This window comes from Gastrolobium bilobum, unplaced genomic scaffold, assembly GCF_033153095.1.
Source record: "Gastrolobium bilobum isolate Gb01-03AN ecotype WA unplaced genomic scaffold, APGP_CSIRO_Gbil_v1 utg26386, whole genome shotgun sequence".
Lineage (NCBI taxonomy): Eukaryota > Viridiplantae > Streptophyta > Magnoliopsida > Fabales > Fabaceae > Gastrolobium > Gastrolobium bilobum.
This window is the reverse complement of record NW_026895189.1, coordinates 127412-142116: the sequence shown is the minus strand read 5'-3', so window position 1 is coordinate 142116 and position 14705 is coordinate 127412. Positions and strand designations below refer to the sequence as shown.

The following is a 14705-nucleotide window of genomic DNA, read 5'->3' as shown; positions in this document are numbered from 1 at the left end:
CAGGTGTCATGCTTTTGATGGAAGGCCCATCATAGTCCCGGTGCACGTTAAATATTTCCCCAAGTTGGATGCTTGGAATCTCCTCGCTCCCAACTTAAGGGAAGTCTTATGTTCCATAATTTAATTTGTAATTAATTAGGATTTGATTTGTGTGTTTCCTAATATCAAGGGTTGTAATTTATTGTTTCCATCATTAATGATTATAAATATTAGATAAATAGGATAGGGGTGCTGAAAAATATCTTAAACCATTCATAAATTATTATTTGGGGAAAGATCCGTTTATAAATTTTTGTAAATTACACTATGTACTCCCGGGAGAACATAGTATAACTAGTGTTCTTCCGATGGTACATAGTGTAGTTTGTAAGAGCTTGTAAATAAAAAGTTTATAAATATAACCCTCCCCTTATTATTTATATTTTACAAAGTAATTTGGCTTTCATGTGTGATTTGTGTTACTTTATCAAATGAAAAAAAAGGCAAGATATTCTTATACCAGATAAAAATAAAAAGTCTAACACTCAATCTTAGCCATTGATCTGTGTGCATATGATGATTATTATTTATTCGATTATATTTATTAATTAATTATTAATTTTTAATAATTATAACCGTTAAATGAACAAATCAAAAAGTGAGATTGATTGTATGATTACTAATTTACACTGATATAAATTGATCTATGCCATTGAAAAAAAGAGGAATTTTTAAGTATTGGATTATCAATAATAAAGATTTTTATTATTATTATTACTTCATTGTAAAAAATACTGCACAACAATATAAAGAATACTTCAAATAGAGATTTGAATAAAAAGAAAGAAACTAATGTAATTATACAAGGTCGAAATTTAAACAAGTTAACAAAATTTGAGTAATGTTCTTTAACAAATCAAACATAAAGTACTTGGTTTGGTTCAACTTATTTACTTCATAATACTTGGGCTTTTAACGAATTATATCCGTTAAAACTTCAAAAAATAATAATTTAAACTTACATTATGTATATATATTATAAAATTCAAACCACCTCACAGAATTGTATAACTTACTTTTTTTTATGGTAAGGTTCTGTGTAGGGCTAGCTTTTGTGTTAAACGAAACATCCATATTTCATTTACTTGGTATATTTGTAGCGTGTTTGGAAAAAAAAAAAAAAATTTGAAAGCAGGGAATGCATTCTTTTGAAAGAACTTAAAATGATTCCAACAAAGAGAATCACTACCAATCAAGAGTTGCCTTAATTAGGATTGTGAGAAGTATTTAAATTTGTATATTGACTCTTGGATAACTTATATACATTTATGGATAATCTTCCTCTTAGCACCCTAAAACCAACAACAAAAAATTAGAGTTTTAGGGAAAGTGAAAAAGGTATCAAATCCTCTTAGCACCCTAGAGAATAGTCCCGCTTAGGAATAGTCCTTCATGCGGCATGAATCAGCTATCTTAATAGCACTGGCTTTCTAAGGGCTTCAGAAAATGCGAATCAGATAATTTAATACCAGAGAGAATATCCCAAAATATATACTAGTAACGAATCATCTAGCAAAATATAAACATTTATTTCATTTTGTGTTGCTATAAGAAATTACATGCCATGTCACTCCTAATTGATAACTATTACACCTTTTAAGCATCTTGGACCCAAGATATATCAACAAACAAATACATAAAAATACTGGTGTAGAGATTGGTGGCAAAAATTTGAGTTTGGCTTGAAGTAGACGGCTAAAATATTCAATCAACTTCTTAAGTGCAAACAACTGCCAAAATTGAGCACCTAGTATATTTTCCAGAACCATTTTCAACCCCTCAAGAAAAGGGAGAAAATGAGAAAGCAAAGAGAATCCTAATGTCACATAAATTAGGTACCACTCAAAAAGGCTTAGCAGGATCTCATACCGGATCTCCTAAATGCCTTTTTTTCACCATCATGCATTAAATGGTATTGTGTTGGGTTACTAATCCAAGAAGATTAAAGGATGGGATAGACTCACCCAAAACCATCTAGGGATGACAAGTCAACCAGAGCGTCCCTTTGACTTTCTACGCTTCCCTAAGAGTTTTAGCATGTTGTCAGTCACATCAGGTGGAGAGTTATCATCTCCTTGCTGATTATTTTCAGAGGTGTGAGTCAACCAAGCCAATGCCTCTATAGCAGCATCCCTTTCTGCAAGCTGCTTGTTTCTCCTCGGTTTGCCAACAAATTGCATTCCTTTAAACTCCACCAGTGCCCTAAACTCATTTGTCTTGAGATGTTTCGTTTTGTATTTTGGTGGGGAGTGCCCTGCTCGCATCAACAGTGTTTGCAGCAAGCTCTTGGGGTTTGTCCCATCTTTTGTGAACTTATTCTCATCATTAGAGGCCTTAGGCTTATGGCTTTCACGGCCAAAGACAAATCTTCCTTCACATTGATCCCCTGAAACCAGTTCCTGAACAGCTAGCATCAAGTACTTCCCTTCCTTGTGAATGTCAATGTTAGGATCTTCAAGCTGCATTAGTACAACCTTCTTATCACACTAATTTATCTCCAACCAGCATAACACACGAACGTGATATTTAATTCAATAAAACAATCACTTCGGCTAGACAAAGTTAAAGCTAACATCATGCAGTTACGCCTTGTATTGATAAGTAAACAAGGAATATTATTACAAGGAAACAAATATCTACTAACCTTCCTTTGGATAAGCTTATCCAGCTCTTCTTTAAGCTTCAAATAGCATTCAGCTAAATTAGGATCCAAGAAGAAGTCAACATACCCATCCAACATTTTCAGATGCCCAGCCTAAACCGATCAGAGGGAAAAAAAAAAGGTGGGGGCATGTCACTATATTGAAATCTATGGAGCCTTATATTTCTACTGGAAGATACATATGGATCAACTAACAAATCACCTGTATCCCATTGCTTAGAGCACCACCAAAAAGGATAAGTATTGAATCAGATACACCAGTTGAATCACGGATGAAAACAGCATTGACCTTTACTTTTTCCCCAAAAACCAACCATGGGTAAGGAATAGTCTGGTAACGTGCGTTCACCGAATTCTGATCAAAATCATAGAAACCAATGAATAGGAGGTAGAATAATAATAATATATGGGTTTTATTTTATTTTTTTTGTGGGGGGGGGGGGGTTTGGTGGAATTTATCTCATAATATTTATATGCTCTTTGCTAACAAAGAAAATTGTCAAGTTGTTGCAGCTTTGGCGCTCAAACAAATGCATACACAATTGGCAAAGGAACAAAATACATACGTGAACTAAAATTATTTTTGTTAGACAACTATATTATCATAGAAATTTTCCACCCATTTTTTTGTGAAAACCAGAATATATTGTTTGGTTATTTTTCATTTTTGAAGGATTCATTTTCGTTTATAACAAGCTTAAGGCATGAGGGGAAATGTTAGAATATATGAAAAATATCTTATAATATCTTGATTGTATCTTAAAATAATTTAGAATATCGAATGGTTTTCTTAATTTTTTATATTTTATGATTTATTTCCTTATTTAATTAGGATTTGGGGTCTAATATTATGCTTCTTTGTTGTTTGTATCACATTATAACATCAAATCAAAACCAGTTTCACCTTATCCAGTCTTAACTCTCTCTTTTTCCTTCCTTCTCTTGAGGATATCTTATCCTCAGTCTTTAGTGGGAAGATTGATATATCTAGCTCATACTAGACCTGATCTATCTTATGCAGTTAATGTTGTTAGTCAATTTATGCATGATCCGAGGGAGAAACACTTGCGAGCTGTGGACAGGATTCTCCAATATCTGAAAGGCACACCAGGTAGAGGATTATTGTTCCAGAGAGGAGGAAACCTATTCTTAGAAGTTTATACAGACGCCGATTATGCTGGATCCGTGACTGACCGACGGTCTACTTCGGGCTGTTGTATGTTTCTCTATGGAAATCTTATAACATGGAGAAGTAAAAAGCAAAATGTGGTTGCTAGATCAAGTGCAGAAGCAGAATTTCGAGCTATGGCTCAAGGTATCTGTGATTTATTATGGCTGAAAATCATTCTTGATGATCTCAAAGTGAGATATGCAGGATCTATGAAGTTACTGTGTGATAACAAGTCAACTATCTGTATAGCTCATAATCCAGTTCAACACGATCAAACCAAACATATTGAGATTGATCGCCACTTCGTTAAAGAGAAATTAGACAGTGGACTGATCACTACTCCATATATTTCTTCTGCTCGTAAATTGGCTGATGTCTTAACTAAGGGTCTTCCTAATGATAGATTTCAAGAACTTACTACCAAGCTGGGAATAATAAATATCAATTCCTCAGCTTAAGGAGGAGTATTGTAAATATTAGAATTATTTTATTATTATTTTGTGATAGCTAGAATACTCTATAAGTGTATTAGGGCTTAGCCCATTAGGTTTTTTAGTCTCTTTAAATAGAGAACTCTTGTACAAATATTATACAATTTAAATAATATACAAATCTTCTTTTCTAGTGAGACATAGCTTTTAGAATTTTTGTCCCATTAGAATCCGGTGTCCATAAACTAACAATAGTGAAATAAAAAGTGAAACAATTCTGATAATTTCGGCAAGCGATGGCCAAAGATACTGACATACCTCCTATTGCTAAGGTTTATGAGAGAGGGGTAGGAAACGACGAGTATCCCACATGGGTGAGAGGGATAATATGGGAATTGTGGGAAATATACATGTTGTGGGAGAGGAGAATAACAGAATGGCTGATGAGACACACAGAGAGATTGAGGTGATTAAAAGGGGGAATTGAGAGAGGAGCCAGTATGCATGTTGTCAATAAGGAAAGGTATGGAGAGGAGGCAGACCCCCAACGTTCTGTTGTGTTCGATACTCATTTCTTATTCTTTTTCATGTTCCTGGGTGTAAGGCATGGCATCTTCATTCTGCATTGGTTTCCATCAAATATCAGTAGCAGAGGTGTCTCATTTTAATATCAAATAACCAATTCTCTAGTGTTTTCATCTTTGGTATCCTATCAGATAAAACAAGGGCAGGCTAGTGCTATAAAGCTCCCACTATGCGCAGGATCAAGGAAAGGGTCACATCCATTGTGTGGATCTATAGTGTGCTGCCTTAACTAGCATTTGCAAGAAGCTGATTACATGAATCAAACCTGTGACCTCTGGGTTACATTGTGACAACATCAATCATTGTGCCAAGGTTCCCATTCATCCTATAAGATACTAAATTCAAAATAAAAGTAATTCATTTCGTCATCAACAAAATATGGATAACTCAGTCCCTTAAATTTATCTCTGACAGAAATTCCTAGGGCATTAGCTCCTAATTCCTAAAGATTTTCTTTTCGTCTTTCAAATCCCGATGAAATATAAAGCAGAAGAAATTCTCAGCATGATTAATTTCAGCCTTAATGCTTGTGAAAATAGTACAATAACAAAAAAAGAAACCACAAAATGAATAATGAATGGGAAAAAAAATTCATATTTAACGTGAATGTGAGATGGACAACAATGGAAATCAGATTCATAATGCAAAAGTGAGGCATGACAAACTCTCACATTACATAGATATACTTAAATGTAAAATAATATGTTGTGTATTGATCTAATTTAGAGGGTTACAATATATAGAGACTCTAATGGGCTTAAGTGAAAGGCCCAGACCTAATACACACCTAATACAATCAGAATTAATTACAGACTAATCATATCTAAACATATTTAATATATTCTAACACTCCCCCTCAAGCTGGTGCGTATATATTGTGAGCACCAAGCTTGTTACAAATATATTGAACCCGATGACCTCTAAGAGCTTTAGTGAAGACATCCGCTAGTTGATCAGAGGAGTTGACGAAAGCAGTCTTGATTTCTCCTGACTGAATCTTTTCTCGAATGAAGTGACAATCAATCTCTATATGTTTGGTCCTCTCATGAAAGACAGGATTAGAGGATATATGTAGCGCAGCTTGATTATCACAGATGAGTGTCATGGGTTGTTTCTGTTCACAAAGATGAAGCTCCTGAATCAACTGCTTTAACTAGACTAACTCACAGGTAGCATTTGCCATTGCACGATACTCAGCTTCTGCACTAGATCGAGCAACAACAGGTTGTTTCTTGCTCTTCCACGAAATTAAGTTTCCTCCAAAGAAGACACAATAGCCAGAAGTAGAGCGCCTGTCCGAGGGTGATCCTGCCCAATCAGCATCTGAATAACCACAAATTTCTGTATTTCCCTGATCTGAATACAACAAACCTTTTCCTGGTGCTCCTTTGATGTATCGGAGGATCCTCACAGCAGCATCCCAATGTGAATCACAAGGGGAATCAAGAAACTGACTAGCCGTACTAACAGCAAAAGAAATATCTGGCCTAGTCACAGTAAGATAGTTGAGCTTCCCAATTAGCCTCCGATAACGTCCAGGATCAGATAACGGCTCCCCCTGTCCGGGCAATAACTTGACATTAGGATCCATAGGTGTATCAACTGGTTTACTCCCCAACATACCAGTTTCTTCTAGGATATCCAAGGCATGTTTCCTTTGACAGATAGAAATGCCCTGTCTGGATTGCGCCACCTCAATTCCCAAGAAGTAACGCAGCTTCCCAAGGTCCTTTGTTTGAAATGTACTAAACAAATGCTGTTTTAACTGACGAATTCCGTCTTGATCACTTCCGGTGAGAATGATGTCGTCAACATAGACTAACAAATAGATACACTTATCAGGAGATGTAATCCTATAAAACACAGAACGGTCAACTTTACTGCGGATTAAGCCAAACGCCTGAACAGCAGAACTGAAGCGACTGAACCATGCTCGAGGAGACTGCTTGAGACCATATAAGGATTTCCGAAGACGACACACCTTTCCAGACTCCCCCTGAGCAACAAAACCAAGTGGTTGCTCCATGTAAACTACTTCTTGTAAATCACCATGAAGAAAGGCATTTTTGATGTCAAGTTGAAGGAGTGGCCAGTGACGAACAGCAGCAAGGGCAAGAAAGAGGCGGACTGACGCCATCTTAGCGACCGGAGAAAATGTATCGCTATAATCAAGGCCAAAGATTTGAGTAAAACCCTTGGCAACTAAACGTGCCTTGAGACGATCAATATGGCCATCAGGTCCAACTTTCACAGTAAAAACCCAGCGACAACCAACTATAGACTTCTCTGGAGGAGCAGAAACAAAGTCCCAAGTGCCATTGGAATGAAGTGCAGTCATCTCATCAAGCATTGCTTGGCGCCACCCTGGATGGGAAAGTGCTTCACCTGTGGTCTTAGGAATAGAAATAGAAGAAAGACTAGAAACAAAGGTGAAATGAGGTGAAGAAAGACGGTCATAACTCAAAAAGGTATAAAAAGGATAAGGGTTACGAGTAGTACGTGTACTTTTTCTTTGAGCAATGGGAAGAGTCTCTGATGAAGGATCTGGAGGGGAAGAAGCAACAGCAGTGGGCGATGAGTCAGCAAGAGTCGAGTCGACAGGAGGCACAGTTTTGCGACGCTGATAGGTGAGAAGTGGACGGTCCTCAGGTATAGAAGCAATAGGTTGCTCATCTGGAATAGAAGCACCTGCAGCTGGCAAAGACAAGTCAAGAAAAGGGACAGGAAGTACATGATCAACCTGTGACATCTGAGATGGGATAGAATTAAAGGGTTGTTGATCAAGAAAAGTGACATCAGCGGAAACTATGTAACGCTTAAGGTCGGGAGAATAACAACGATAACCCTTTTGAAGACGAGAATAACCAAGAAAGATACACTGAAAGGCTTTGGATGTTAACTTATCCTTGCCAGGAGTGAGATTATGAACAAAACAAGTACAACCAAAGACATGTGGAGTTAGAGGATAAAGAGGAACATCTGGAAGCAATAGATTATGAGGAATGTCATTGTGGAGCACAGATGAAGGCATGCGATTGATGAGAAAACAAGAGATGAGTACAGCATCTGCCCAGAAGTGAAGGGGAACCTGCATATGAACAAGAAGGGTACGGGCAGTTTCAATGAGATGTCTGTTTTTACGTTCACCCACCCCATTTTGTTGTGGAGTGTGAGGACAAGTAGTTTGATGTAAAGTACCTTGTGTGGCCAAGAAATTAGAAAAATCAATAGAAACATATTCCTTAGCATTATCACTACGTAGAATACGAATAGAAACACCAAATTGAGTATGGATCTCAGTAGAAAACTTTTTATAAATGGAAAATAACTCAGAACGATTTTTCATTAAATAGGTCCAAGTGCAACGGGAAAAATCATCAATAAAGGTAACGAAATACCGAAAACCTAAGACAGACAAGGTACGACTTGGACCCCAGATATCTGAATGAACAAGAGAGAAAGGGGCATCAGCTCGTTTATTGACTCGACTGGCAAAAGAGGAGCATGTATGCTTCCCTTGTTGACATGACACACAATCTAAAGACTGAAGACCGGACAAAAGAGGAACCATTTTCTGCAACTTTGAAAGACTTGGATGACCAAGGCGACTGTGGATAAGTTGTGAAGATTCTGTGAGAGAGCATGCTACTGAAGGACGAGGCACATCCAGATAATAAAGCCCTCGTGACTCACGACCCACTCCAATCATTTTCTCCGTACCTGGATCCTGCACAGAAACAGAATGGTTAGAGAAAGTAATGGTGCAAGTGAGGGAGTGGATCAACTTACTAATAGAAATTAAGTTATAAGGGATGCCAGGAATGTAATAGACAGATGTCAGGGCCAAGGTAGAGGTCAGACGAGCTTGTCCAATCCCACGAACTGGGGCTTTGGTTCCATCCGCAAGGGTAAAAGACGGTAAATGATCAGAATAAGTAAGAGATGTAAATAGTTCCTTATTACCACAGAGATGATCGGTAGCACCGGAATCAAATATCCAAGTGCCAAGTGATGTAGAATGAGAAACACAAGCAACGGGATTACCAGTATAAGGCTGAGACTGAGGAGAAGCCTTCCTGAGAGGGGTTTGGAGTGCAGCATAGTCCGAACCTGAACCAAATGATGCATTATCTGACTGAGCTATATTTGCAACAATAGAAGGAGAGTTAACCTCCGAGAGATCAGGAGATGCTGCTGCCATTTAAAGATAAAATATAAGATCCGTAAACGAAGGCAAACGATATCCAATCAAGGAGAACCACGCGTCTAGGGTCAGACCCACAGAGAAACAATCACAGATCCAGAAAGGGGAGGAGAAGGCGAGCTTCTCTGTCCAAGACCGGCCGGAAAAAGCCGCCGGAATAGTGCTCACGCGCCGGCAGAAGGTGGCGCGTGAAGCCCACGCGCAGAGAAGACAGGTGGCGCGTGACGGCGCGTGGGAGATGCGTTGCTGACCGGACCACCACAGACCTGGTCGCCGGGAAGAGAGGGTCCTGATCGCGTGAAGTTTGGTCGAAAAGTCGCCGGAAAATGTCTCCGGTGGCCTGAACAATGATTCTGACGGCGGGCGGTGGTTCCGGTGGCCGTCGGAGGTGCTGACGCGTTTGGAAAAATCACTCAGAGGCTGTTTACAGCCCTAGAAGGCTTGCCGGAAGGACGCACGGCAAGAAAGAGGACTCCTAAGCAGTGGGCTTAGGTTTTAAAGCAAAAACAAGGTTTCTAAGCGGAAGCGAGGGTCCCCAGAATGAAAGAGCTCTGGTACCAACTTAAATGTAAAATAATATGTTGTGTATTGATCTAATTTAGAGGGTTACAATATATAGAGACTCTAATGGGCTTAAGTGAAAGGTCCAGACCTAATACAAACCTAATACAATCAGAATTTACAGACTAATCATATCTAAACATATTTAATATATTCTAACAGATATCTTACAAATTAATAAAAGCCATAATTCATACTAAAATTTAGATGCTCAACAATAATTGTTATTACACAAAGAGGAATTGGTTTTGCACTTACTGCATACAATAAAACCCGACCATATTATAGCACAAGATAACAGATCAATCATTCATTGAAGGTGATATAATATAAGATGGTTTGGCACTTACTGCATACAATAAAACCTGGCCATCGTCCATTGTTTTAAATGACATGGATGTCTCCCTGTGCTGTACATAAGAAGAATTAAAAAAATAAAAATAAAAGCTCATCTTGTAAGCTGAACACCGAAGTTGGTGAAATAAAATTTATAAGAAACAAATAGCTCACCACCACTGATGCTATGCCAGGAAAGAGTCCAGAACAAATGACTGCGCGCACAAGAGACTGATTGTGACTCAATTTGTTGATAACACTGGCATCTGCATCTACCAAGCCAGCTTCTTTCAAGATGAAGCTAAATTGCCTCCGAAGGGAATGGATAGCCTGAAGAGTTTGGGCAGAGAGAAAATTTCTCCAGCAGTATTCGTAAGCCGACCCTTCTCTTTCTGCATCTTTCCATCCTTCATATGCTCGAACAAGAGCCATATGATCACTGTAATCTTTAGCAGAAAACCTAGACTTTGCAGTCCCCGCTAACTGAACACAGGCAAAAGTACAATTAGTTTTATCTAACAGTGAAAAATTAATATTTTATTAGTGCCTGGTCCAGCAATAATTTGTGAGATTAGGAAAAGTAATATGGCATATAACACACAAAGTTAAAAGGTTGGACCACCATCATATCAGATTATTGCCATTATAGAACACATGAATCACAATATCAATACCAAGATGAAGGGGAAATTTTATGTAGGAGTTGAGTTCATACCTGAACCAAATTGGCATATGCACACCCAACTAAAGAAGAAAATTAACTACAAATTCCAAACTGAGGGTCCACATATAGTTCAACATCATTAACAAGCATACTTTCTAATCCACCCCATAGTTGACTACCACTACGTAAGGCAGCCACTGATCACTATGGTGTAAAGCTAAAAGAAGGGGAATGATAGTAGAGAATTGGAAGCTCATGTGAACTGTTAGAAATAGTATTGTATTTTATTATTATTATTATGTTATTCTATAAGGTTATTTGGACTTGCCCATTAGGTCATTTAACCTCTTTAAATAGAGGACACTTGTACAGTTCTACACACAATAGAATACAATATATTCATACATCTTAATTTGGTACCAGAGCTTGCAGAAAAACCTTATCCTGTCGTGCATCATACCGGCAACCCTCTTTTAGCCCTAACCTTTTTTTTTTTAGTCACCAATTACTTGTCCTCAACCTCCGATAGCCAAAAAAAACATTGTCAGCCTCCGTTCGCCGCCAGAACCACCGTTCATCGCTATTCACAGTCACCAGAGAACTTTTCCGGAGACGATTTCAACCAAAAAACCTACGATCAGAACCTCCTCTCTCCAACGACCTGTTCTATGGAAGACCCATCACTGTCAGAGTTCTCACGTGCTTCCACGCCCAGCCTGTTCACTCTGCGGGTGGTGCTCACGTGCCACCTTCCACCGGCATGTGAGCACTGTTTCGGCGTCCTTTTCCAGCCATTCCAAGACAGAACAGCTCGCCTTCTCGTCTTCTTTCCAGGTTTGGTCTTTGTTGGTTGTGGGTCCCCTCCGTTACAAAGATATCGGCGAAAAACCCACTGTTTGGACATCGTTTTACAACGTTTTTGCGCAATTTCTTGTTTCCTTGCAGTTCCTTGCTATTTTCTAGTCATCTCATTTATTTTTTCGATGGGGAGCTCAAGTAATGCGCTCAAAAATACTACCGGAGTCATCTCTAATACTACCCCATCCATTACAACAATGAAACTGGCCAGATCTGCTACTTGAAAGACCTGGTCTACCTCCGTTAAGATCTGGTTTACTAGTAAGGAACACGGGAAACATCTCACGACCAAGTCTGCTGATATTCCAAAGGATCAGATATCTGAATTGAAAAATATTGATGCCCAACTGCTAAGTATACTTTGGCAATCCATTGATTCGGCAGTTATAGGCATTTTCATCCCCTATGAGACCTGCTATGATGGATTGGAGGAAGCCAAAAACCTCTACACCAATGACATTCAGTAGCTTTATTCCATTGTTTCACAGATAATGGAATTGCGCAAACCACCAGATACTCGAATAGAGACTTCTATTGGTAAGATTCGTTCTTTGATGCAGGAATTCTGAGCTATGTTACCTCATGTTGCAAATGCCTCTGCGTACAAGAACCAGGTGGAGTTAGAAAGTGTTCGTGAGAATATTCTAACCAGTGCTGAGACTCCTAGCCTATCACACACTTTCCAGCGCCTTCAGAATCTTAAGGATAAATCAGCAGCACCCACCATGTACCAACCAACGATTCAACTGCATTCATTTCTCGTGCGAATGATTCCAATTGGAACAGTGGACACGATCGCAAACGTGGTCTTGGACAAGGTGGCCGCGAACAGAGGCCTCGTTGCAATTATTGCCAAAATCTTGAACATTTTGAGGAACGTTGCTATAGGAAGTACCCTCACTTGAAGCCACCAACCGCACACTTTGCTCAGACCGATGCTACACCACTTTCTACTGGATCAGTAACTCTTTCGAGTGTCAACTATCAGGCACTTCTCCAGAAGGTTTCTTCCGAGCCTCCTACTCAAGACAATTCTCAAGAAGGCACTTCTCAAGAAGGTTTTTTTCCAGCCTCCTACTCAAGATACTGGTAATCATGTTGCTTGTCTTTCTCAATCATCTCCTGAACCCTGGCTAATAGACTCAGGAGCTACTAATCACCTTTGTGGTAATAAGAATCTCTTCACTTCACTTTCTTATTCTAATAATCTATCTTCTGCAACTCTTGCTGATAGCACTAAGGCTTTTGCTCGTGGAATTGGGCAAGTCAACCTAACTCCCTTTTTTACTTTGAACTCTGTTTATTATATACCTGGCATTCCCTTCAATTTAATCTCTGTTAGCCAGTTGATTCATTCTCTTTCATGTACTGTTACCTTCTCTAAACAATCTTTTTCTCTGTAGGATCTGGGTACGATGAAGATGATTGGAGTGGGTTGTACCTGGATGTACCTGCTTTGTTCATGATCTTACTCCAAGGGAAGACAAATTAACATCCAAAGCCTTCAAGTGTATTTTCCTTGGATATACTCGTTTTCAAAAGGGGTACCACTGCTACTCTCCTGATCTCAAGCGTTATAATATTTCCGCTAATGTCACTTTTCTTGATCAACAACTTTTTCATTCTATCCCGTCTCAAATAACACAGGTTAATCAAGTTCTTCTTGTTCCTTTTCTTGACTTGTCTTTACCAACTGCAGGTGACACTATCCCAGAGGAGCGACCCCTTGCCTCCATCCCTGAGAACCGCCCTTTTCTCACCTATCAGCGTCGTCAGATTGCACCACATATGGACTTGATCCTTGCTGAGTCATTGCCTTCTCCTGTCGACTCTTCCCCTCCGGATCCTGTATCAGGGATTACTCTTATTGCCCTTCGCAAAGGTATTCGATCTACTCGCAACCCTCATCCACTTTACAGTTTCTTGAGTTATGATAAACTTTCTTCATAGCATTTTACTTTTGTTTCTAGTATTTCTTCCGTTTCTATTCCTAAGACCACAGGTGAAGCACTATCTCATCTGAGTAGTGCGTAAAGCGATGATTGATGAAATGACAGCACTTCATTTCAGTGGCACATGGGATCTTGTTTGTGCTCCTCCCGGGAAGTCGGTTATCGGTTGTTGATGTGGTATTCATAGTCAAAGTTGGTCCTGATCTGTTGATCGCCTCAAAGCTCGATTAGTGGCCAAGAGATACACTCAAATTTTTGGTCTTGACTATAGGGATATTTTTTCTCCTGTTGCCAAGATAGTCTTTGTTCGCCCGTTTCTTGCACTTGCTGCAATCCATCACTGGCCCCTTCTTCAGCTTGATATCAAAAATCCATTCTTACATGGTGACTTACAAGAGGAAGTATATATGGAGCAACCACCAGGTTTTGTTGCTCAAGGGGGGAGTTCTGGAATGGTATGTAAGCTTCGTAAATCTTTATATGACCTGAAGCAGTCTCCTCGGACCTGGTTTAGTCGTTTTAGTTCCGCTGTTCAATCCTTCGGTTTAACTCGAAGTAAAGCCGATCATTCTTTCTTCTATCGGCATAGCTCTTCTGGCTAGTGCATCTATCTCCTGATCTATGTTGACGACATTATTATTACTGGCAACGATCAAGCTGAGATTGATCAGTTAAAGAAATACTTATTCAATCAGATTCAAACTAAAGATCTTGGCAGACTTCGATATTTCTTAGAAATCGAAGTGACACAGTCTAGGCAGGGCATTTCCATTTGTCAAAGGAAGTATGCATTGGATATCCTCGATGAGACTGGAATGTTGGGATGTATCCTAATGTTAAGGTATTACCCGGACAGGGGGAACCATCGGCAGACCCTGGTCGTTACCTCCGACTAGTTGGAAAGTTGAACTATCTTACTGTGAAAAGGTCCAACATCTCTTTTGCAGTTAGTGTGGTAAGTCAATTTCTTGACTCTCCTTGTGACTCTCATTGGGATGCAGTTATGAGGATTCTTCAATATATCAAAAGAGCACCAGGAAGAGGTTTATTATACACAAATAAAGGAAATGCAGAGGTGTCTAGTTATTCAGATGCTGACAGGGCAAATTCTCCTTCGGACAGACGATCCACCTCGGGGTATTATGTGCTCTTCGGAGGAAATTTGATCTCTTGATAGAGTAAGAAGCAAACTATGGTCACCAGGTCAACTGCAGAGGCAGAATATCGGGCAATGGAAAATGC

At 39.1% G+C, this 14705-nt stretch overlaps 1 protein-coding gene across 1 annotated transcript in view; it reads right to left on the bottom strand.

Moving 5' to 3' along the window:
- Nucleotides 1-1589: 1589 nt before the first annotated feature.
- Nucleotides 1590-14705, bottom strand: part of LOC133298922 (DExH-box ATP-dependent RNA helicase DExH3) — a 55555-nt gene continuing 42439 nt past the window's right edge. Inside the window, exons 15-19 of the mRNA XM_061498315.1 lie at nucleotides 10164-10472; nucleotides 10004-10063; nucleotides 2904-3056; nucleotides 2684-2794; nucleotides 1590-2498 (exon numbers count right to left, since the gene is read on the bottom strand). Coding sequence (XP_061354299.1) covers nucleotides 2028-2498; nucleotides 2684-2794; nucleotides 2904-3056; nucleotides 10004-10063; nucleotides 10164-10472 — 1104 coding nt within the window. The 3' untranslated portion in view covers nucleotides 1590-2027. The remainder of the gene's footprint in view (nucleotides 2499-2683; nucleotides 2795-2903; nucleotides 3057-10003; nucleotides 10064-10163; nucleotides 10473-14705) is intronic.